This window comes from Rattus norvegicus, chromosome 2 (genome assembly GCF_021556685.1).
Source record: "Rattus norvegicus strain SHRSP/BbbUtx chromosome 2, alternate assembly SHRSP_T2T, whole genome shotgun sequence".
NCBI classification, from domain to species: domain Eukaryota; kingdom Metazoa; phylum Chordata; class Mammalia; order Rodentia; family Muridae; genus Rattus; species Rattus norvegicus.
The window spans coordinates 85437237-85461491 of NC_141535.1; the positions used below are offsets into that span (position 1 = coordinate 85437237).

Sequence of the window (24255 nt, forward strand, 5' to 3'; positions counted from 1 at the left end):
CACACACACACACACACACACACACTTCACACTTTTCCTTTTAGAGTTCATCAATCAATTCTGTGACAGAGATCACAATGTTAAAACACCTAAAGTTCACTTGCCGAAGTCTGGCAGCAGTACCTCCTCATGTTTGCCCAATATTTTATGTTTTGTGAATACATAATGCCTGCAGCATGAGTAGACCTTATAAAGCTACGACATAAAATTCTCACCTTAAGAGAATTTTTATCACTTTAACATAATCTTTATTCATCCTTTTTATTAATCCATGCATGCATAGAATGTATTTTGACCACAATCACCCACAGTTTTTCCTTTAACTCCTTCTGATAGCAACACCGCCCATGTCACACACTCACACACATCACTGAGTGAAGTTTGTGTTGCTCATATATGTTCATCAGAACATGATTGGCCTACCATACCAAGGACCACACCTTTAAAGAGAACTGAAAACTGAGTTTCTCTCTATCATAGCATCCATCAATCGTCAATAACTCTTCGATGAGGAGTGGGATTTCATGACTATTTCACATGGGTAGGTAAAGTGGTTTTGCTCTGTTTAGGTGCTCTGAAGAAAGTATTTTAAATACATTCAAACCATCTTCCTTTCCAGTTATGTCCTTCATCTTTGAATCCATCTCTGCTGACAATTTCATAATTGTCGATGATCTGGATAGAGCATCCAGTAAATAATAATCCATTAAGGTCTTATGTCCAAGTTGGGGGCTAATTTTTCTAATCTCATCTGTTCTTACTGGGCAATTGTTGGTTAAATTGAGAGATTACATTTGCAGTACTTTGATGAATTTCTAAGATTTTCATATAACCCAAGAAGATCTTGGGCCCTTCTTGCAGATATTCTAGAAGAACAGGACTTCCTGTTCTACCACACAATTTGTAATATAGAGGATGCTTCTTGCGTTCCTTTTCAATTGGCTACGTCTTTATATATTTCAGTCCATCCTGCTGCTGCTCATACTGGGGCCATGGTGCTAGCCTGCATCTCATGCCTTAAGGCAGCTTAGACTGAGTGGTCCTATCTGAAGCATGAGTACTGACTCTGCTCAATGTAGAGAAAAATGTGAAGACAAGAAAAGATGTGACCCCTATAGGTTCCAAGATTTAGGGACCACATGATTTTGCCTCATGGACACATTCCTACAACTAAGCAGAAGCAAAGGAAACAGATGTCCCTCGGATTAGTGCATTGCCATCCCCTGTGCTACCAGGCTGCTTACACTGCAGTCTGCATCTCTCAGGAAAGGCCTGTATGCCTCACAATCCTAGCAGATGTTTGCCTGAACTTGATGCTCCTATACGTTCTGAGTATCATGACTCTTCCTCATGTTCTATAATTTACACAGTAAATACTAATCCCTCAGCCCAGAAATGGATGGTATTAAAACCAGGGGGAGTGACAGAGAAATACTACACATGAGTTTCAACCAAAGTGGCCTAGGAGACAGTAGCATTATGACAGAGTACAAACGATGGTGCTGGGGTTGAATAGTTTCAATAGGTGAAGAGGAGGACATACTAGAAAATAGCTTCCACAAATGTAGATGTACGCAGAGGATTTTAAAATAAGTTTGATAGTACTTGGTTTGGCTCCTGGAAGACCACTTTTCTGTTGTAGATGTAACATAAATGTTTAATTACATCTACAATGTAATTTAATATGTATTTTGCTTAAGGTTTTAATCTTTGTTTTCATTTCATTGCAGTGCCTCTTGTGCTATTATTTAACATGTATAATTTAAGTTGTTAAAAGTAATTCACATACATAATAATTTTGAAAGCAACTTATAATTAACTAAAGAAGGAAGCAACAGATGTTGAAACATGAAAAAATACTTTAAAACATTGAATATTTTCCACAGATGCCATCGTTCTGCTTTCCCAAAGCTTCACTTTAATGATCCTAAGACATTCTAACAACCCAAGCCTGATTCCAAACACTTGTAATGTGAACACACGCAGAAGTATCTAGCCACAGCTGCTCTGTTTAGCTCATTTCATTAATATTTTTGAGTTGGAATGTCCAATTAATCTTTAGAAGCAATTACACGTTGTCAGTTAAAATCCCAAGATTCTGCTCTGTGGCCCAGTGGTTCCGTCTGGTGTGAATGATAGCTGACGTCATGATACCCAACGTTCTGAGCTCAGGTATCTCTGTATTTCATTTCACACCATATTTCTAAATCTTACTGGCAAGATTTCATGATGTTCTGCTTCAAAAGAAACAGCTGCAACAAAGACCTTTGGAGACAGAGTTGGCTCACTTCATGTCACAATTCTTGCATCGTTTTATAAGCCACACCATGTGAGACGGGAGCATCCATACACAGTGACTTGGCATCTTGCTTCTATTATGAGGGTAAACGAGTTCTATGTCTACCCTAGAATCTACTAATCCTGGGTACTGCTCAATCTGAGACTATTAGAGAACACCATGAAGGCAGGAAATCTGTTGTAATCTTTTGGGAGAAAGAAATGGCTGTAGCTTAAGGAGAGAAATTTTGGAATCTTCCCAATGGTTTATTATACCTCTGAAACCAGAAGCACATGCATCAAAGCTTCTCAAAGTTAACAGAGTATGGGACAAAAGTTAGCAGCAAACCCAGACATCAAACAGGACCTGCTCACGTTTGCCAGGCAATTTCAGTAGAAGCAATACTTAATGTATTGCTTTTTCTTATCTGTTTGCAACTGCTAATAGACTTTAGTGATAAGACCTTGACATCTGAAACCGAAGAAGAAAGGAACTCTGTCTCGTACATGTACTTTCTTTGAAAATTAAATTGTCTCCTCCTTGAAGTGACCTCAACTGGTACTGTTACTTCTAAAGAGTTTTGCATGTAGAAGAAAAAAATTCTCAGTGATGGACTCACATCTGTGAAGTGCCCTATGATGGACATCATGTTCAACTCACTGTCCTTGCATTTTGTCACCAGGGAGTGCCTTACACCTGTACTTTGTAAAAAATCAGTGCTGTGTGAGTGAAACAGGTGAATAAAGGACGTTTGCAAACATCAAGAAACCTGCTTTTCAGCCTGGGAAAAAAGAATACAAGACAAACAGTTTGGAATTAGTGATGTCACAGATGCACTGGAACAATTAGGAGAGAAAGTAAGAGTTGAGCGAGGTGTGGGAAACCAAGTTGTTGAGTGTGTGCAAGATCCGTTCATGCTGAGATTCCGACCATGAATATGACCTATACCATTACAAGATACATGCAATGTTCTGCACTCAACTTTGGAGAGTAAGTCACAACATTTATGGGGGTCCTGAGCAGGCCTTTCACCTGCTCACTCTGAGGCAGCTCTCTTACACTAATGGCGCATCTGACCTTTTCTGCCTCATGTTTCTACAGTATAAATCCTTTTATGTATTCAGCAGATGCAAGCTACATCATACTTCAAATTATTTCCTTTAATATAGACAAAATCATATTGGATTTAAAAGAACCTATCAAATAATGTTTGTGTATGTGTGTGTATGTGCATGTAAGTATGTGTATTGTATTTATGTGTGTGTATGTGGCATATATTTGTATATACTTATATAGTCATAATACTTTTCCTCAGTGTCCAGGTATGTACTTTCCATACATGTATAGATAAATACTTTCAGTGTATATATAAACATGTAGACAATATGCACTTGATCTCTGTCAGTCTTTCAAATGCCCTTATAACTTCTATCTCTATTTCAAAGGCCACTTTCAAACTTAGAAAACAATTTTAAAATAAATGGCCCTTGAAAATATGTCATATACTATGGAACTTAGTCCCATTCCAAAGACGGCCATCCCATAATGCTGACAGTAGCTTTTTTGTTTTATAACATTAAAATTGGTCTCAATAATGGGTGGCTTGTGGCAGTGACTTTCCAAGATTGTACAGGCTTCTGGAGACAAGAAGTAAATAGATGTCAGAAATTTAGTGTCTCATAAAAACCTGCTTAACCCTTCACATTGCCTAACACCTCCCTTCACTGTGGTACATACACAGTTACCCAACCAGCCCCACTTGGTTCTCTCAAAAAGCAAGTCCTAGCACATCTGTGTTTGAGAGGCAGCTTTGAGAATGGGCAGCTCAACTCTGATCTGAAGGTCCACCTACTGAGGGGATACCAGGGACTCAGTGAAAGGGGCATGACTAGGATCACAAAACAGTCCACAGGTCACCACTCCCAAGTAAGGATGGAAGGACCAAGTTAGTGTCATGTTTGTTATGCATGAAATGAAATTCCCTGGACAAGCAGGTCATCATTGCTGCATTTACATGACAGCTGAGAGGTTTTTGGACCAGTGTTCTTTGGAACCCTTCGTGGACTATGTTGCACAGACATTTGCTGCCCTTGAGATGCTGACACTAGAAGCCAGCTGGCTGCATTGCTGGTATTACACTAGGAGTCCTTGATGGTAATCTGCCTCTGCACTGAATATCCTACAGATCCAGGAAATAGCCACTGAAGAACAGGTCTTGGATTTCAGAAAAGGAATTTGCCTGAAAGTTTCCCATGCTCTGCAAATCTTACTGGAAAGCAACAACAACGAAACAAACGGAAACAAACAAAAGACCTAGCTGTAATTTAATAAATGAGTGCTTAGCATGGAAATACAAACACAACACCATTGGCATTGTTTTGGACTTCTGTAATCCATACTATCTAATGCCATTAAGCAGATGCAATTCACTGGGAGGCCCTTAGCTGGCTTTTCCAGTCCTTGCAGTTGCCTTGCTCTACAGGGGGCCTTGTCTGTCATCTCCTGAGCACTTGGGTCTCAGCATGGCCAGGGGAATTTGTGCCAGAGAAAGCCTCTTTCAACTCCATACAACTCTAAAGTTATAACACTCTGGCAATTGCTACTTTTTCACATTTCGGGAAGAAGGGTTGGTTTTTGTTGTTGTTGGTTTGGTTTTTGTTTTGTTTTTTTGTTTGTTTGTTTGTTTTGTTTTGTTTTTGTTTGGCTGATTTTTGTTGTGTTTGGGCTTTGTTTTGTTTTTGCCAAAAATGTAAAAGATGGCACTTGTAACTTGAGCCAATGTTGCTGTTGCCTGCTGTTGAAGGCCAGGCCTCTGAGGAAATGGGTCTGCAAGGATGCCTGGACTTAGTGTAACTCTTCTTCTGTTTGTTTTGGGTTGGAGAGAATCTGAGTTAATGTCAGGCATAAGTACTTTGGGCAAGGAGAGAGCTAGGAGCAGGGCTTTCTACATGAACATCTCCTACAGGATTAGTATTAGAATAGGGACTTTTCCTATTCAATCTGGCTCTGTGTATGACAGGCATTTTCTTGTCACAGCTCTAAATCATAACCGCGTGCCTTTGACTGTTTCAAAGATCAGTTCACTGAAATGGAGAAGATTGGAGAGGGCATAACTGTTCTTTACCACTAGAGCCTTAGTGTTTCCCAGGTGCAGGCACCCTGTCTCTTTGGCTCACTCACACCCTTAGAATTTCCCAGTGCCCAGCATGAAGTAATTGCACAGTGAATGATTTGTTAGGTGTCATGTGAGAAGGTTAACATCATTCCGACTGAGGTAGAAATGCCCCTTATTTGGGACCAGCAATGCAAATCCATGGTCTTTCCACAGAATCCAAGCAGCCTTGTCTTTGTAAGGAGGCAAGCAGACAGGAGTTGTTGCAACATTTTCATGTAAAGCTGCCTCATTTATACTGTTTGAGCCTTTTTCTTGGGCACCTTTGGCCAACAGTTAGTTAGTGCATTAGATGTTAACAAAGCAAGCTGTAGGAGCTCAAGGAGAGAGAATTTTGTTTGAAAGCAAAGGCTTCTATAACAGGTATGGGTTTGACCAATGATGGAATGAAGTTGGGATTTAATAAATAATGCTGTCCTTGAGATTAGAAATAGATGTGACCAGGAACACACCTAATCTTCAGGGTCGTATATGTTAAAAATACATCTCTTCTGCCAAGTGTCCCAACAGGTCTAGATCCAGGCAACAGTTAGCATGTTCTACAATAAAAGTTATTGTCCTTCCTCTGAGTACACAAATCTCATGTCTCTCTTAGCTCCTGCCCCTTTTATGAGTCCATGCTGAGCCTCCAGAGGTCACAGTTTGTAGGAGGTTTCTAAATAGATGGACTTCTCATCTCTTCCCATTTGACCTGTAGAAGCTTCATCTTTGTTTCCTTTGACCGTTTGATGAGTTAGTACTTCCCACGCTGATGGATACCATTGTGAAGTTACTATAAGTCACCCATTGAACTCTGGTTTGTCTTCTGGAGTCTGGACCCCATTAGTGTCATGTTTGACTGAAGAAGGGAGGGCTCTGAGTACTGGTGCTTGCCAAGTTTGTCCTGATAAATAGCAAGTATGCGGTACTTGGCTAGAAATGGAGGAATGAAAAACAGATTGCCACTATCTGAATCTCAAAATCTGTGAAGGAGATGCCGGTGCAGGCAGCTCTGTGAGCAGTGTGGTAAAAATTAAAAAGGAACTTTTCTATTACTTCCCGTAAGCCAGATCCACTCACTCTGGCTGCTACTCAGCCACACAGTCCACAAGCTACCCGCTCCCGGCTGTCTCCCTTTTAGCCGCCCTCTCCGTGCAGTCCCCTAGGCAGTAGTTGCCATGCCTGGCACACACACACACACACACACACACACACACACACACACACACACACACGCACGCGCACACACGCGCGCGCGCACACACACGCGCGCACGCACCCACCTCATTCTGTGGTCCCTTGCGCAGTCTCACTCTGCGCAGGCACTAGAACAGGATCCGCACACTCCAACTGCCTCTCAGCCATTTCTTTCACACACTGTCCTCGTTAGCCCAGTAAATCAAGGTTCCAAAACTTGTAATTTAGCAATTAGATGTACATATTAAATTCCCAATCTACACTATATCCATACAACAAATTTACTGCCAATTAATAAAGATTTAAACCGCCCACTTAGACAGGACAAAATCAACCCAGTCCTCCTGGACCTAGATCATCCTGCTCTGTTGTCTCCATCTTGATTTCTCTCACTTCTCCTCCTCCCTCCTTCCTATACTTTTCCCCGCCTACCTTTCCTTCTCATCCAATGATAGGCTTCGCCTTATCCTGGACCTGCCGTGTTGCATGGTGACATCATCCTACATGTGAGCATTCTTTCCAATGGTCTAGAAGCAGTAGTAGCATGCAGAAATAATCTTTTCAAGTAAATGTAAACAAGGAGTAGATTACAGAGAAGACAATGACATCAACAGAGCTGCAGAGGCCTGGAAACACAGCATTCATTTATAGTTCTTGAAGGTAGCACCAGTGAGTATGTGGATCAAGAGGGTATGAAAGACTGATGTATATTTGAGCAGACATTTTGAAATATCAGGAATCTTAAGCAGTTTGGGTTATACCTTACTGATACTGTGAAGCAACAAAAATGTAAAAATACTGACATGAATATCTGCTATGTACTAACCTACCTATGTATCAAGCCCCACCCCCGTGTGTGTGTGTGTGTGTGTGTGTGTGTGTGTGTGTGTGTGCGCGCGCGCGCGCTGCTACATATTTTAAAGCTGTGGTTATACATAGAGTAGATCTTGTGTTGTAATCAGATCCTGAAAAACATTCTAAAGTTCTAAAATAATAAAAGAATTTACTGGTGTACCACTAAGCACTTATATCTCTAATGATACTTACTAAGAAAGTTTTTTTTATTTTTTATATATGGACATTTGTAAGAAAAATTAAACAAGTTAGAGGCATTGTATTCATATTTTGGAAGAGCATATATTTTTACACCACCATCACATGAAAATTTTGTCTAAATGAACAGCATTGAAGCAAAAACATTGAACATAATTGCTTAAATTTTGCAGTATTTTCCTAGAAGAGAGAATAAATTTAAAAGTTATCCAAAATCAGGATTCTAAGTATTTCAACTGGGGCATTTTCCATAGATGTGAAAAATGATCTTGAAGGAAAATACACTATTACATTTATTGAAGGAACATTCTAAAACAGGAGATTTCGGCCCATATGTGTAAGTGTAGAGTGTGTGTATGTGTGTGTGTGTGTGTGTGTGTGTGTGTGTGTGTGTGTGTGTGTGTAAATGGATAAGGGGGAAGTCTTATACAGCTCAAAATTAGAAATTTACTTACAGCAAACATTAAGATAGATATTTGTGACTAAAATATGGATTTGGAAGGAATTTAATTATTTAATCACTTTATATTTTAGGAGTATAGAGTAGAATGATTCCCAAATCATATTTAAAGAGATAAAATCCATCATGTGGAATAGTCTGTAAACATTAATTTGGACAATTATCTTATAGGAAATGTCTAGATCAATGAGATGATCTATATCAGTGCCATATGCAAAGTATTTTAAAGTCTGGAAATGCTTAGTATATAAATTCAAGTGAAGCATCTAAGCATCCCAAGGATATACATCCTCTGTGGCACATTATATATTTATTTTCCTTGTTAATATTTAAGAACCCTTGAGTATAGAGCTCAGCACTGGTCACATAGTATAGATGCCCCAACAGTGTTAAAAGAGCGATGTATGATGGATTGATGGTGGAAAAGCATGAACTTTTATTTTCTTAAAGATTGTTAGAGTATCATTTAGGCAATATTACTTGGACTTGTAGTTTAAAGATGCAAAAGCTTAAGGTTATATATTTAGATCATTATCTGTGAGTCCTGGCAGGAGAGATTGCCTAGACAATAGGATTCTAGTTAATCAATGTCATTATAAGAAGAAAGTCATTTGAATACTTATTTAAAAAGAACATAATTTCCCATAGTAAAATTCCCAAGAGAACAAAAAAAATGTAATTCCATGGGAGTTTTAATAAAGATATGTGTCAATTATAAAAGTATGTTCTTAGTTTCCCAAATGCACCTAATCTAGTATAGGGCATGAAAAAAAAAAAACAGTTTCCCAACAATGAAATGAAATGCAACAAGGACTTGACCTTAGCTATGTACACTCAAGATTCATCATTCATGATGTGAAGCTTTTAGATTAAATATTCTTACTGCTGTCTCTTAGGGCATGAAATCTTTATCTAAATTATGAGCCTGTAAGAAGACAGCTTTATGTAAACTCAGATGAGAATCAATTTAAAAGACAATCAATGTCTACCACATGATCCCATTGCAGAGAGAATGAAATGATTCTCATAGGAACGTGGGTGAAAGTTAAATTTAAACTTGCTTTCCCTCCTTGATAAAAGCATTCTAGAATACGCAGCTCTTATAGGACAATTATCTGTTATTGTGACTATTCTTAAGATAGTTGTTCCACTAGTCACCATTTCTGGAGAATGCCTAATAGTTCTATATTCTGTGTAATGAGACTGCTTCTGGCTCATTGTGCCGAACAAAGGTGTGACATGGGTTTGACAATGTATTATTTGAAGTAAACTCATTATTGTGCTTGACAAGTACTAATCACAGATATATTATTCTTTTATGATGTTATCACTCCATTTTTACAGAGGAGACAGCTGAGGCACAAGGACGGGGTTGCAGCAAAATTGAGTGCTGGATGGAGCTGCTAGGCTCAAAGATAAATGTAGACGTGAACAGAAAGTATTAAAGACTGACCAATCTTGCATCTTAAGCAGACTCGAATAAACTGACTTAGAAGAGAAAACCCACTGGTAGGAAAGACTATAAAGTGCTGCTTCCTTGCAAGTCTTGCACGCACTGGGAAGTCATGGGGGCTGGGGGTTGGATTCTTTAGATGGTTTTCCTCATCAGAATGTAGTCAGTAGGCTAGGAAAGTGATAGAGAAATGGTTTCATTTTCAATCTTTGAAATTGTAGACATATTTGGCAGAAAAGGCTAACTTCTCTCTTTCTCGTGCCTATAGGGTTATAATCTTGATTTTTGTTTGAGCCAATGAAACCAACTGTGGAATCAGCCCAACAATAGAATCAATGGTCCCTTTGGAGAACCTGTTCATTGTGAAGTAGTATAATCGCTGGTGGCTCGTAGATGAGTTGCTGTAGTCATGGTCCTAATTTGACCCCGAGGGGCATCTCTGAGAACAAATTGTTTCCATACCAATTCTATTATTTCTCACATTAAGAATCCCCACTTATCTTACTCTAAGTCACTGTTTCTTGGTCTTGCTTGCTGAAGGATGTCTTTATGTATAGAAGAAGGGCTTGAAAGCAAAGGAAGGGGAACAATTGGGACAGCAGGCAGGATATAAGAATAGGGAATTTAAGATTATAAGACTATAATATGTAATCCCCATAATGTTTCTTACAATTAATAAATACTAGTAAAGTAAGAAAAAGGAATGTTTTTAAATGTCTCTATAGTATTGATTAGCTTTCTATAGAGACCCACTTTAGGAAAAGCTTTGAAATGGAAGCTTGGTTCTTCAAAGAACAAAAAGATCTCCTTTTGGTAGAAGATCAAAGATCCTTTGACCTAATCAATAATGCATTACCCATCATCATTACAGACTTCACCAACATTCTAGAGAAAATGGTCATGCAGTTGGGAGAGGATTCTGAAGCTATCTTAGAACCTGTCTCTCACAGTATGCATGGCTTCTCTGTGAATGTTCTTTTAGCATCAGAGCTGTGGCTCTATAATCAAGTTGTCAAGAGACCTATAACAGAACATAGAGCAGCTGTCTCTATGGTTTCACATGGGATTGACCAGCCCATTGCATGCAAATATAGAGCCCTTCAAAACTAAGGGAGCCAAAAATAGTATACGTATTTGGATGTACTCACAACCAACATAATTTTCTGGCAAGAAATCCCGCAGGTGGCATTTTGGTCTTCGCTTTTGTTTATTTTCTCAAAATAATCTGCAGTGGTAGTTCCCAAGTATTCCTATAAAAACAACATTCAAGATTGTTCTGTCAGACTTATCTCATTAACAAACCATGTAAAACCATGAACTCCTCATAATAATGTTTAAAGTCCATGCAGGCTCTCAAGTGGACATAGCATACTAAACATTTTTCCTAGAGAACACAGGGGTCCAGTCTGTTTACGTAAACAGACTGAAGGCCTCCTGTTTACTTCCCTCAAGCTTATGTGTTCACTTTTACCCTAAGGGAATTTCTCATTTAATTGCAAGATATTTGCCAGAGAAAAGATATGTGCATCTCTGCCTTTCACTTCTGAAGACTAAGAATTTAAAACCATTTTAGTGAGAGAATAAAGTGGATAGATGGATCTTCTCATTTGAGAGGAAAAAGTATGTACAAATCACAGCCTTGGCCACAACGAAGGACTCCAACAGCACCATGGATTTTTGTCTTCTCTTGATCTGTCTACATCAGAATTACTAAAAAGAGGGTCTAAAGCAGTGTGTGAAAAAGAAAAACGACTTACCGTTGGTTATGGGCATACATATATATATTCTGCTGAGCATAAACAAATGCATGCACACATGCATGCATGCTCCACATCATTTCTATGTAAGAAAGTACAGGAGTTCTTGTTTGTTACTATGCACTGGAAAGAATCCAGCCTCACTACTGTTAGAAAGTGAATGCATACTTTCAGACATTCTGAGGTGCTGGGATTGCTTCCCCCTGAGGGCCACTATGATTCTCATTCCTCCCAGGTTTTACTATATGTCTGGGTTAGGGGTTTTTTGATGTGAGAAGACATCATAACCACAGCAACTCTTTTATTTATTTTATTTTATTGAATTGGCTCTGGCTTGCAGTTCAGAGGGTTAGTCATGGTAGGAAGCATGATGGCAATGCAGGCAGACATGGTGCTAGAAAAGGAGCTGAGGATTCTACATCTGGATCCCCAGGCAGCAGAAAGAGAGTGACACTGGGCCTGGCTTAAGCTTCTGAGACCTTAAACCTACACCTCAGTGACCTACTTCCTCCAGCAAAATCATACCTACTCCAACAAGGCCACACTTTAAAATAGTGCCATTCCTTATGGGCCAAGCATCCAAACACATAGGGACCATTTCTATTCAAACTACCATACCAAAGAAGCCCCTGAGGTGTTGGGCTCAGTTCACACTTCTCTTGAACACCTGTGATACCCGTTGCCCCCACGGTTTGCCACAAAAGCTCACAGTCCTGGCCCATGAAAATTTCTTGCAGGTAAGGAGGCCTAGGAGGGTTAGTCAGGGAGGGGCTGTGTATGCTTTATTATATCTAAGGGTTTTCTGGTGGAATCCTTAAGGCCTTTTAACAGTAAAATTATTTCATCTGTATCCTCTTTTTTAAATTTTTACCCCTTTACATCTTTTTCTTGCAGTACTACTCTGTCTAAGATTCCAACCACTATATTGCATGAGAGAGATGAAAGTGGGCATTCTTTTCTTCTTCCTGGTTTGAAAGCAAATATCTCAGACTTCTCTTGCTTAGTATAATGTTGACTATAAGTTTTCTGTGGAAATAAAGAAGAAAACTTGAGACTGGCGGAAGATACAAATGGGAGTGTATGGGAGGTGCTAAGGTTGGAGAAGAAATTACTAAGTCACATTTTATTTGAAAACTCCATTGTGATTTTTGACACATGTGCTAATTTTAAAGCCTATGATATATCAGGAAGTATACTGTTACCCAGGAGACTCTACTAAAATACCTGCTACTGTGAGGGACAGGGAAAACATGGGTGGATTCCTATGTAAAATCACTCACCTTTGCTGCAGTACAATTTTCACATCCCTTTTGTCTTCCACTATGCTTCTCTAGCCTATAGCAGTGTAGCAAAAAATGCAGGAATGGACTTTAGACTCCTTACAACATCACTGTCTGTTACTAGTAGGAGCTGGTGTAGTGTTAGTGCTGATTGCCGGAGTGTCCTTTCACATTCTGAACCTCATTTAAAGGCATGCACTTTGGTATTTGGAACAGCTGTCTAAAGCTACAGCAAGAGTCAGTATGCAGAAGATTCTTGGTATTAGGAGACCATCATGCCTGAGCACTCAGCTGGCAGGTGATGAGATGAGTTCCTGGTGTCTAAGGACATCAGAACGATTATATAAGGAGTAGGAACTGACCCGGAGGCTTGGTCTTCTCTTGTCACCAGTGATTTGCAGACTGCTCAGGTTCCTGCGGAAGGTGATTGTAACTCCTTCATGTTCAGGTCCTGAACCAGCATAAAATGCACAGTAGACAACGACGTTGGTTATAAACAAATTATGTGATCTTAAAGAATGAGGAACATGTTTACTCACACATACACATGGGTCCGGTGGTAAGAAACTGGTGTACTGGATGGCTATGTGGTGGAAAACAGCACCACTTGTATGACAGATACTGTCCTTGCATCATACACACACATCAAAGATATCTGTCCAAATGACAGTGGAAGGGATGGTGCAGGCTTTAAACTTGGGAAGCATTTGCCTACAGTGACTTAATAGGTCTATTCAGCTCCAAACATCCAAATACTAAAGATATGAGAAATACTGTGATACCAACATGTGCGTGGACTAGCTGTGCATGCACACAGAATGTACACATATGCACATCTGTATTAGATTTAGGAACTTTTACATCTACATCTTTGAAGATGCACACTTGAATTTTCATCTGATTTTGATGTCATTTTACAGTTGTTCCCATAGAGTAATCCAGGGTTCAATCTCCCCTTTGCAATACTCTGCAAGTGTTGTAAACAGTTAGCATATCACTGTCATAGTTCTTCCTTGCCTCAGCTCACTACTTAATATGTTCAGTATTTCTCCTGGCATGTGAGACATATGGAACATGGTTATAATAAATCTGTCAATATGTTGACTGGGGTTTCTTTCACCTGTGTTTTTGCATCAGTTTCAACTGACTGACTTTTTCTAGTAGGTTGTGAGTTTTTAATTCATTGTAAACCATAATTTTAGAATGGATGCTTGATATTGTAAGTTTGACCTACTTCTGTGCTGCTTGTTATTAGGAAAATATACCAGAGTGCTGGGATATGACTAAATTATGTAAATCCTGTTTGGTGATTTGGGTTCCTCCTTTTACAACTGTTCACTGAAGCAGGGCAGCATTTAGTCTCTGGTAAGTTGCTTTCCTCCCTGGAGAAGACAAATTCTTCCTCATACCCAAACAATGGCCTGAGGATTCAAAGCTTGTCCCCCACTGCTTGTGAGAGCCAGCACAATTCTCTGTCAGTATTGGTTCATCTTTCTGATAGGCCACTTTTTTTTCTCCTGGGTTTCTCTTAGGTCATCCCCACTTCTGTGAACTCCCTTTAAATATATTTGCTCATTTCCATTCACTTGAAGGCTTTGAGAGGGAGCTATTTATGTGTTTAGTTTTTCATTTATTTGTTTGTTTTTTGTTTGTTTGTTAGTTTTTCCTGTGCACACCTCTCCTTTCTTTCTTTCTTTTTTATTAACTTGAGTATTTCTTATATACATTTCGAGTGTTATTCCCTTTCCTGGTTTCTGGGCAAACATCCCCCTAATCCCTCTCCCTCCCCTTCTTTATGGGTGTTCCCCTCCCCATCCTCCCCCCACTGCCACCCTCCCCCCAACAATCACATTCACTGGGGGTTCAGTCTTAGCAGGACCAAGGGCTTCCCCTTACACAGGTGATCTTACTAGAATATTCATTGCTACCTATGAGGTCAGAGTCCAGGGTCAGTCCATGTATAGTCTTTAGGTAGTGGCTTAGTCCCTGGAAGCTCTGGTTGCTTGGCATTGTTGTTCATAAGGGGTCTCGAGCTCCTTCAAGCTCTTCAACTTCTTTCTCTGATTCCTTCAACGGGGGTCCCGTTCTCAGTTCAGTGGTTTGCTGCTGGCATTCGCCTCTGTATTTGCTGTATTCTGGCTGTGTCTCTCAGGAGCGATCTACATCTGGCTCCTGTCGGCCTGTACTTCTTTGCTTCATCCATCTTGTCTAATTGGATGGCTGTATATGTATAGGCCACATGTGGGGCAGGCTCTGAATGGGTGTTCCTTCAGTCTCTGTTTTAATCTTTGCCTCTCCCTTCCCTGCCAAGGGTATTCTTTTTCCTCATTTAAAGAAGGAGTGAAGCATTCACATTTTGATCATCCGTCTTGAGTTTCGTTTGTTCTAGGGATCTAGGGTAATTCAAGCATTTGGGCTAATAGCCACTTATCAATGAGTGCATACCATGTATGTCTTTCTGTGATTGGGTTAGCTCACTCAGGATGATATTTTCCAGTTCCAACCATTTGCCTACGAATTTCATAAACTCGTTGTTTTTGATAGCTGAGTAATATTCCATTGTGTAGATGTACCACATTTTCTGTATCCATTCCTCTGCTGAAGGGCATCTGGGTTCTTTCCAGCTTCTGGCTATTATAAATAAGGCTGCTATGAACATAGTGGAGCACGTGTCTTTTTTATATGTTGGGGCATCTTTTACACCTCTCCTTTCTGACTATAACCCGTATACATCTCCACTTCCTTCCAGTTTTGAATCTGAGATACCTTTCTATTCCCTTGGCCTCTCTCAGGGGACCTCTTTAAGACTACTGCCATCCACCTGACGTTTCCACCATTTTCACCACCATGCAGTAATTGCTCTCTCATTGCCTAATGGCTAGAGTCTCAAAATGGTTGTTCCATGTTACTCTGGGCTATTTTGAAAAAAAGACTTCATTTCTGTTGCTCTGTCTTGGTAGTGAGCAGGCTGTTTTGTGGGCAAGTTAGTCTGAATCAGTGACCTCCCATTGCCTACCTTCCTAGGTATCATTCAGTTAATTCTCAAAACTTCCTTTTGATCTTTTCTTTGTAGTTTCAGGTGTATTTGCCTGCAGAAGCACCCATGCTTGGGCAAGCACAATTGAATTGCTTTCTGGTTTCTTTTATGGAGGCTAGCTTCCTGTTTCTGAATGCCAAGCTGAGTTACTGAATGAGAGCTTGATAAATGCACACAAAAACCACAAACATTCCATAGGAGCAGAAATTGGTTTGTGTATTCAGTTATTGATGAAAAGACTTTAAAGATGCTTCTCCTACGTTGTACTGAGCATATGGCATGGAAATTCTTTTTGGATAATCTCCATCTCTCTACTTTATTTTTAATCTATAAAATGCTTTAGTTTTTCCTCAAGGAAAAATAAACTGCAAAACAGGAGGCTCCACTTAACCATCTGAATTTGCTAACCAAATTTATGTGAATTCTTCTTGAGTAGGCTTATCTGAACCATGATCAACATGTTTTACCCAGTTACCAAGCAAACTGTGTAACTGTGCTTCACAGTGGTGTCAGAAGAGAAATATAAAAGTTATTTTATCCTTGCACATGTGCAGTGTACAATGGAGGCAGAATTTAGACCAACAATTAAGCATTAGTGAAGTGCATACCTTGTTTCTCCAACATGAGCCTGAAGTGATGAATAATTCTCATCTTCCCCTGAAGGAGGAGAGAGGTGGTTAAGATGGGGCAGGAAATGAACTCAAAAGGCTACACTTACAGGACTCTGAAATTGAAGAAAGGGTGAGGCTATCTCACAGATTTCTGGATTAAAAATTTAAATGGATGGTTTTACCTTTGCTAGCTGATACAGAATCCATAAAAAGCACATTAGGAGAACTTTCTTAAAATTGCCTTACTAGTTATTGCTATCTAGTAATTTCTACCCAAATAGTAAGACTCATGTGTAGCAAATAGTACTAATTAAGTCCTTAAATTTTCTTTTAAAAAATCAATATTTATCATTTAATTGTGTGCTAATCCTTTAAATTTGGATAGTCTTTGCAGCTGTTAACCAATAAACTATAGCGTATAATTCAACTAAACCATCTAAGGAGTCACAATTGAATGGAATCACTGCATAATTTGAGAAATTAAGGTAAAGTAGATTGGCCTCACCATTTCCTAACCTTTCATAATTAGATACATCAATCAAATGCAGGCAAAATCCTGCCTCAGAGGCTGGTAAATCAAGTCCTGAGTTGCATGCTAAACTTTTGCGGAGAAAGAAAACATGTGCATAGATGCAGTTATTGGAGACTTAGACACAATGAGCCCAATTTGATGCTTGGATACAGTGAGCCACAGTCACTGCTAGGACTATGTGACATTCTGTATTTCTGGAAGATGCCAGCTCAGGCATTGGAGCCCACTTTCAAATGCAAGTATCACCCATAGATTTCAAAGACTAGACATCATTGGCTGTCAAGAAGGTAGAGACTGTTGCAGGTAGTCACATAACAAATAATGACCTAACTATTCTATAGGTAATGTTGAAGATGCTGGTGCTGAAAGTGTACACAGTTCACAAATCAACCCCTTCAGTAGCATTTTAAGTCTATGCTATCAAAGAATTCCTGAATACTTGCCCAGCCAAGATGTCATGAGTATCAGATGATAGGGTTGTGTGGTTCTTTCAACCCAGAACTTCTCATAACAGGCCCAGGAGGATTAGAATAGAGGCTTACTCCTCTTCTGTCTGATAGCCTCTATGCCAAGTACAGGAGAGACATCACTTGCTGTATCTACCTGTTCACCCAAGTGGGTTTATAGCTTTCACTGGGACTGTTTTTTTTTCATTTAGCAGGCAGCATCCAAAATTTTACTGTTCTTAGAGAAAAATGAAGTCATTTATCTTTCTATTTTTGTTGGAGTGAGGATGGTGTGAATTGGTAGGAATGGCTAGGAGTATTAAGTCGCAGAAAGAGCTATAGTAGTTTTATGTGTTTTGTGTTAAAGTCCTCGTTACAAACATAACTCCTAAGTAACTCTCATTGTGAAAAAAGGAAGAAAATTGTGTGAAGACTACTTAAAATGATTAGAACAAGTAAGATAAGAGTGCAATAATCTTCCAGTTTAATCTGCTGTCACGGGCACATGGGGATGACCATTTTCGTCTGCTGCTACAAACTCCCATTTTTGTATTAGTGAGATTAGTTTTTTGAATCCCAACCCCAGAAAATGGAAAAAATAAGCACCAGATTTTATTGTCTTCTTTGGGGGAAAAAATGAATCGAGATTGATGGGGATGGACCTGTGCAAAGAAGATTTAACCTAACCACCAACCTATCCTTTGGGCTTCGAGGCACCTGCTTTCGAGGTGCCTATTCGTTGGCATTTAGAAATCGTTTCAGGAATTTCCAGGCTGACCACAACAGCTGGCTCTCTGTGCCCAAACTGTTTATAAAAACAATGCAGAAATCAATAAATCAGGAACTCCCCTAAAAGGTCAGGGGAAATAAATAAAAATATAAGAGTTAAAAGATCAGCTATTCAAAGTTGAAGCTAAGTGATCATAACCAGATGATAGAAATTCCAGTAAGAACAAAGGATGAGGATAGCAAACATATAGCACGACCATCAAGAAAATTTCTAAAGCAACAACAAAAAAAGCATCAATTTATAGATTGAAATAGTTTTCCAAAATAATCCAAATGCCAGTGGCTGATGAGGTAACTTTGCCCTTTTCAGCTGTGCCACTGAGAGATAACAAGAGCACAGGGAAAGTTCCTTTCTGATGGAAACTTGTTTTCCATCTAAATTTTCTACCAGTATTCTAATACAGCGGCATGTAGCAGTTACATTAAGATACCAAGGCATGAAATCTTGTTCTTGAAGACATCCTTACTTATGATTGCCACTCCAGGACTTACCCCAGCTAAAAGGGAGTTGACTAAGGAGAATGATGACTTTCCCAAGAAGAAATGAAAAAAGAGAGAAAAATCTAGCATAGGAGAGCATCCCATATTACTAGGCTTGCCTTTCTATTGGGACTTCCCTGAGTATTTCATACATGGATATGTTCTTTTTTATCTAACTTACCCCAAATTTCCTCCTGTCATTTCCTCTCCTATATCCATACCTCATCTCTCTCCAAACATCATGTGTTCCTTTTTGAGAAACTGACTGTTTGCCATATGTGGGGATAAGACCATGGAGTGGATCATAAAACTGACTTCTTCCCTCAGAAGCCATAAATTGCCAGTAGTTCCTCAGATAAGGATAGAATTTCATTAGCATCTACATCATCCATGCTGGGGTTGGATGACTTGATCTTGTGTAGGACTTATGCACACAGCCACAGCCAAGGTGCATTCATGAGTATAGGACACAGTGCTGCTGTGTCCTAAAAATGACTTAGCTCTTGCTTTATATTCATTTGACATTAATTTAAAACTTTACAGTGTACTCATAAGTAGGTGCAGTGCATTATTAGTTTTCTTCTAGTGACATATCCATTATGGATCAGTGGAGGAATTGTGACACAGAACTGTCTCAACAGTCCACTGTCTATTCCTCATTCTGTATCCATATATTACCAAGTGCATGGGTAAATGTGACAGGCATATTTTTATCATCTATGTCATATTTCCATCTTGTGTCTACTTCATAGATCTTCAAATCTATTCTCTACTGAGTTTCCAGACCCCTGCAACCTGTAGTTATATGTAGGCATAAAGGATGGAAGAGAAACTGAGAAATGTCATAAATTAATAGGAGGAACAGAGGGGGAAACCTCCCAGGTTGGACATCATGCCCTGTGCTGTCTGGATAGTCCATTATTCCAATGCTATGAATGTGTTCCCAAGGCTCCTAACATCCATTAATCTCAATCAAATCATCTAGGCTCTAATGAATATATATATATATATATATCCCTAAGACTTTAACAAAATACCTAAATAAACACCAAGATAAACAACATTGCGAATGACTTATCATGTGAAAGAAAGAGGTCTTTTTATAAAGTGGCTAATTTTTTTTTCTCATGCACTTTTGTTTACTGTCTCATGTTTATTGTCTACATAGGAGAAAACACTGGTTTCATTTGGAGATGACTTGAGAATTGAATACTCTGTTAGTGAACAGTTTGACATAAATGTGGTTTTGATTTTGTAAAGTAGTATCTAAGGCTCCAAAGTTTTGAGGACCAATGATATAGCCAAAAAGGAATCCACCACCACTCCCACCCCACCCCTGCCAGCTAGCTGTGTGCTTTAGGAGTAAGACATGCTGTGCATTCTCACCTCTAGGAATACCAGCCTTGTAACACCAATGCATGCCCAGAGTTGAAGAAGACCACACCATGGACCCCCTGGACACCTGTCAACATCTCTGACAATGGGGGCCACTATGAGCAGCGGTTCCGCTACACCTGTAAAGCTCGCCTGCCAGATCCAAACTTATTGGAAGTAGGAAGACAAAGGATAGAAATGCGGTACTGTTCTAGTGATGGGACCAGTGGCTGCTCCACAGATGGTAAGGGGGTTCTCTGGGGAATGGCCATTCCATGGGAAGCCCTTAACCTTGTCTCTAAGAAAATAGAAAAATAGGAGGAGCCCCTGTTCAAACAATGTTGTGTTTATGCTCAATCCAAAATAGTTTTTGTGAGATTTACTTAGCATAAAAGAATATGATGAAAATAGTAGTTGTAATAAAAATAGTAGCAGAACACTAGATTCCCCCCTTCTTTAAAAAAAAAAAAAGTAAACACAGTAGAAGTACATTTCTTTCTTTATACCATAAAGTGACATTTCTGTTAAATAGCACATTTGATATGACTAATAGTGCTTTGCCCTAGTGGTTCTTCTTATCCCTTCAGTGTGGTTGGAGAAAGCCCAAGGCCGATCCAGTCCTGTCCTCTGCCTGGCCAAGGTACTGCCTGTCATGTCACCTCAGGCAGATCTCTCCTGGAGTTCATCTGTTCCATTGTAGGAATAGTTGAGCCTTTCTCCTGATAGCTTCATTATTTGCTTTGCTCTCTTTTTTCTAATACTTTTATCTAAGTGCACTATATTCTAGTTCTTAAAAGAAAAGAGACACTCATGGAGCAGTTCCTAAAGGATGACATCATGAGAAAGACAATTAAATCTTCTGACAGAACATTCACTTGCATTGCTCAGTACTCTGTGAATGTGACCTTACTCAATTCTCCCAACTAACACAGAATGTCTTAGGACAATCACTTTTATTTTCATAGATTGGTGTTCAGATTTAGGGAGGGTCTCTCCAGTGATAAGGATTATATATTGGAATATGCAAATAGGGTGATATGTTTTGTAAAGTGAAGTGTCATAATGGGGAGGGGTATGCATCAGCAGATCCATGATGAAGCAGCCCCCACCCTGAGTTACCACCTATATTACCAGCCTAGTATAAAATGGAGTTTATTTGGGGACATGAAAAAGGAGGTTGAGAAGGGAGTAGAGACAGGCAAAAGAGGGGGTAGAGAAGGACAGCGTCAGAGAGAAGACAAGGGAAAGGAAAAGGGAAGGGGAGGGGAGAGAAGGGAAGGGAGAAGGGAAGGAGAGGAGGGGACAGGAGAAGAGAGGAGAAGAGAGGCGAGAAGAGGAGAGGAGAGAAGAGGAGAAGGAGAGGAGAGGGGAGAAGAGGAGAGGAGAGAAGAGAAGAGAAGAGAAGAGAAGAGAAGAGAAGAGAAGAGAAGAGAAGAGAAGAGAAGGGAAAAGGCCAGCCAGGAACATATGTAGAGAGAAGTGGGGGCAGAGAATCCAGAGAGAGAGGGAAGTCAGAGGGAGGGAGAGGCCAAACAGTCCTTCTATAGCAAACCAGGCTTGTACTTGGCTGTTGCTAGGTAACTGTTGTATGAAGCCTAGAAGAAATGCTAATATAAAGTACATTTATTGAGGGCTCTATAAGTTTCTACTCCTATCCAAGTCAAGCTCTAAGGGATGGGCCACACTGCTCGCATGTCTTAGGTCCCAAAACCTTCTCTGGGAGCAGGTAGCCTACTTGGATACCCGAGGAACAATTATCAAGCACTCTTTACTCTCAAAGCACCCCTCGTTATCCACTGTGTTTGCAGGTATTGACATATCTCAGATTGCTGAAGAGTTTAACAGAACACCTCTCTGTTTCTTAAAAGGGAGACTATTCTGATAAAGGGCCTTATGGAAATAAACATACAACTTAGAACTAAAAGCATCTCCTGAAAGGTGAATAACAGAGAGCAGTCAGTCTTGCTTCTTTTACAAAAACATGCTGTTGCTCAAAGAAAAGATTTACTTTGAAATCCCAAGAGAAGGATAAGGGAGACACAAGTGGAAATTGTACATTCTGTAATAGGTTATCTTGTAATTTCAATCAGGGTTATTAAATAAAATATGAGAATGAGAACTCAAAGATAAATTTCAGATTTTACTTCAATTTTTCCTATTTAACCCTGTGATTTCAATATAACTGTATCCCATATAATTTCATAAATACAATTATACCCTTTGAAGTTTTTCGAAGTCTAGGAAAACACATATCCTAAAATATTAATTCTTCATCTCAAATTAATGTTTAACTGATATTCCTTCATTTCATTTGTCAGATATGTTGATCTTTTCAGCAAGTCACTGACAAACTTTTTTTGTGCAGGCCATGAACATTTACCTATTGGGGCATCAAAGTGAAATGCTGAAAACGAATCATGGTATATCTTTATAACTGACTTTATTTTCCTTCTGAAACACAAATTTTTTTATTTCCTTCCATTTCCAGATACATATAAAACCAAAGCTAGTATGTTTTAAAGATTAATAGTATATATTCAGAAAAAACTTATAATTTTTAAAATAATTATATACAAAGTTATGAATTTTTATAAAACACATTTATAAAAATATATCCTGCATTTTATTAAAACTGCAAACATTGTCCATGGCACAAAGAAAGGCAAACAGTCTATTTTGATGGTTTTGAGTTCTAATGATCATCCTTATGTCATGTTATTGGTGGCTAGGAAACTGAAAATTGGACTGATGTTTTTCTGACCAACAACAGGAGGCCAACTGTCCATCCATCATTATTTGTTTATTGCTAACCCACAAAGCTTTGGATCAGTCCAAAAAGCTACTCCTTATGTCTTTTCTCAGATGATCCTCTTACCTGGACTTCATTTCTAAGCAAACAAAGAAGTTGTAGGAGATTATCTGTAGGGGTTGGTGTTGAGTTACTGGGATTGGGGGCTGGGTTGCTGGGGTTGAGAGGTGGGTTTCTAGGGTGAGGGGCTGGCTTGTAGGGGGTTGGGTTGCTAGGTTTGATAGCTGAGTTGCTGGAATTGGGGACTGGATTGCTAGGATTGGGGGCTGGCTTGTTGGGGAGGTGTTGATGAAAGCACCACTGGCCAAGAGACAGTGAGTGAATGGGTTTAGGATTGTTCTGGGTTGCAACTTCCTCAAACAAAAGGTGACTGGCTCTGGTTAAATAAGATAAAATGCTCAGAGCAGGCCTGACACACAAGGAGTCTTCAAAAGACAATTCCATAGTCTTGTAATGCTCACCAACCCTTGCCCCACACCCACCAACACCCGCACTCCCTGCTGTTCCATTTTGTTAGTAAGCATGCTTATTTGGGAGTAGGATCTGGGCAAACTCTCTGGAGCAAAGGGCTGTCTCCAAGGCCTTTGGATTCAAGGGGGATTAACTCTGATCCTTTCATAGCATGAATACACACTGAAAAGGGTAACTGAAGAAATAGGCCTAAGCATATCCCTTTGTCTTTCCTGTAACACCAACCCATGGTATAAGAGAACAGTTCACAGTGGGAGTCTCAAGGAAAGGCATCTTTAGAGGCATCTACAAAAAAAGGCCAAAATTACCAATGTGGACTTGCCGTCTGCAAATGTGTTAGCACATTCAGAGGGAGCGCCAAGTGCATCCTAATTGCAAAGTAACTGCAGGAAAGAATCTTGAGTTATTGGAGGCTGCCATTCAACTGCAGTGGGTTTTGGCTTTTGAAGTATGAAAGGGTTCAGTTGGCTATTAGAGTAATTTTAGACATAAAGCACACAGCCAATATACAGCAGTAAAAATTCCTACAGAATCACACTTTGGGTTTCCTTGGCAGGACTTTCTGGAGACTTTCTAAGAGCTGGGAGATACTCTGCCCATACAGTCAATGGGGCATGGTCAGCCTGGACTTCCTGGTCACAGTGCAGCAGAGACTGCAGCAGGGGCATTCGAAACAGGAAGCGTGTTTGCAACAACCCAGAGCCCAAGTATGGAGGTATGCCATGCCTTGGTCCATCACTGGAGTTCCAGGAATGCAACATTTTACCCTGTCCAGGTAAGTGGATCATGGTGCAGGAAAGACTGGGAAAGCAGTGTGCTTGCAGCCTTTAAGTACTGAAGCCACTGGAGACCTCTCCCCTCTTGAGGAATAGGCTCTTAAGAAGTGTGTGCAGTGATTGCAGTACCCGGATGAAAGGAAAAGGAGTCCTGGATGCCTACCTCATTCTGGCTACCTAGGCCCAAATCATTACCACTGGTTTAAAATTTCCTTTTAGTTTCTCTTCAGGCATGCAGGCAGCTAGCCTGGGGCTAGCAAAGTTCTCCTCCCATATTGCTTGATGCAGAGACAAACACAAT

General features: G+C 39.8%; 1 protein-coding gene across 2 annotated transcripts in view; it reads left to right on the top strand.

Moving 5' to 3' along the window:
• The window catches only part of Sema5a (semaphorin 5A), a 437483-nt gene that overhangs the window by 390608 nt on the left and 22620 nt on the right, over positions 1–24255 (top strand). For both annotated transcript variants that reach the window (NM_001107659.2, XM_087621852.1), the window contains 2 exon segments: positions 19917–20142; positions 23735–23953. In NM_001107659.2, coding sequence (NP_001101129.1) covers positions 19917–20142; positions 23735–23953 — 445 coding nt within the window.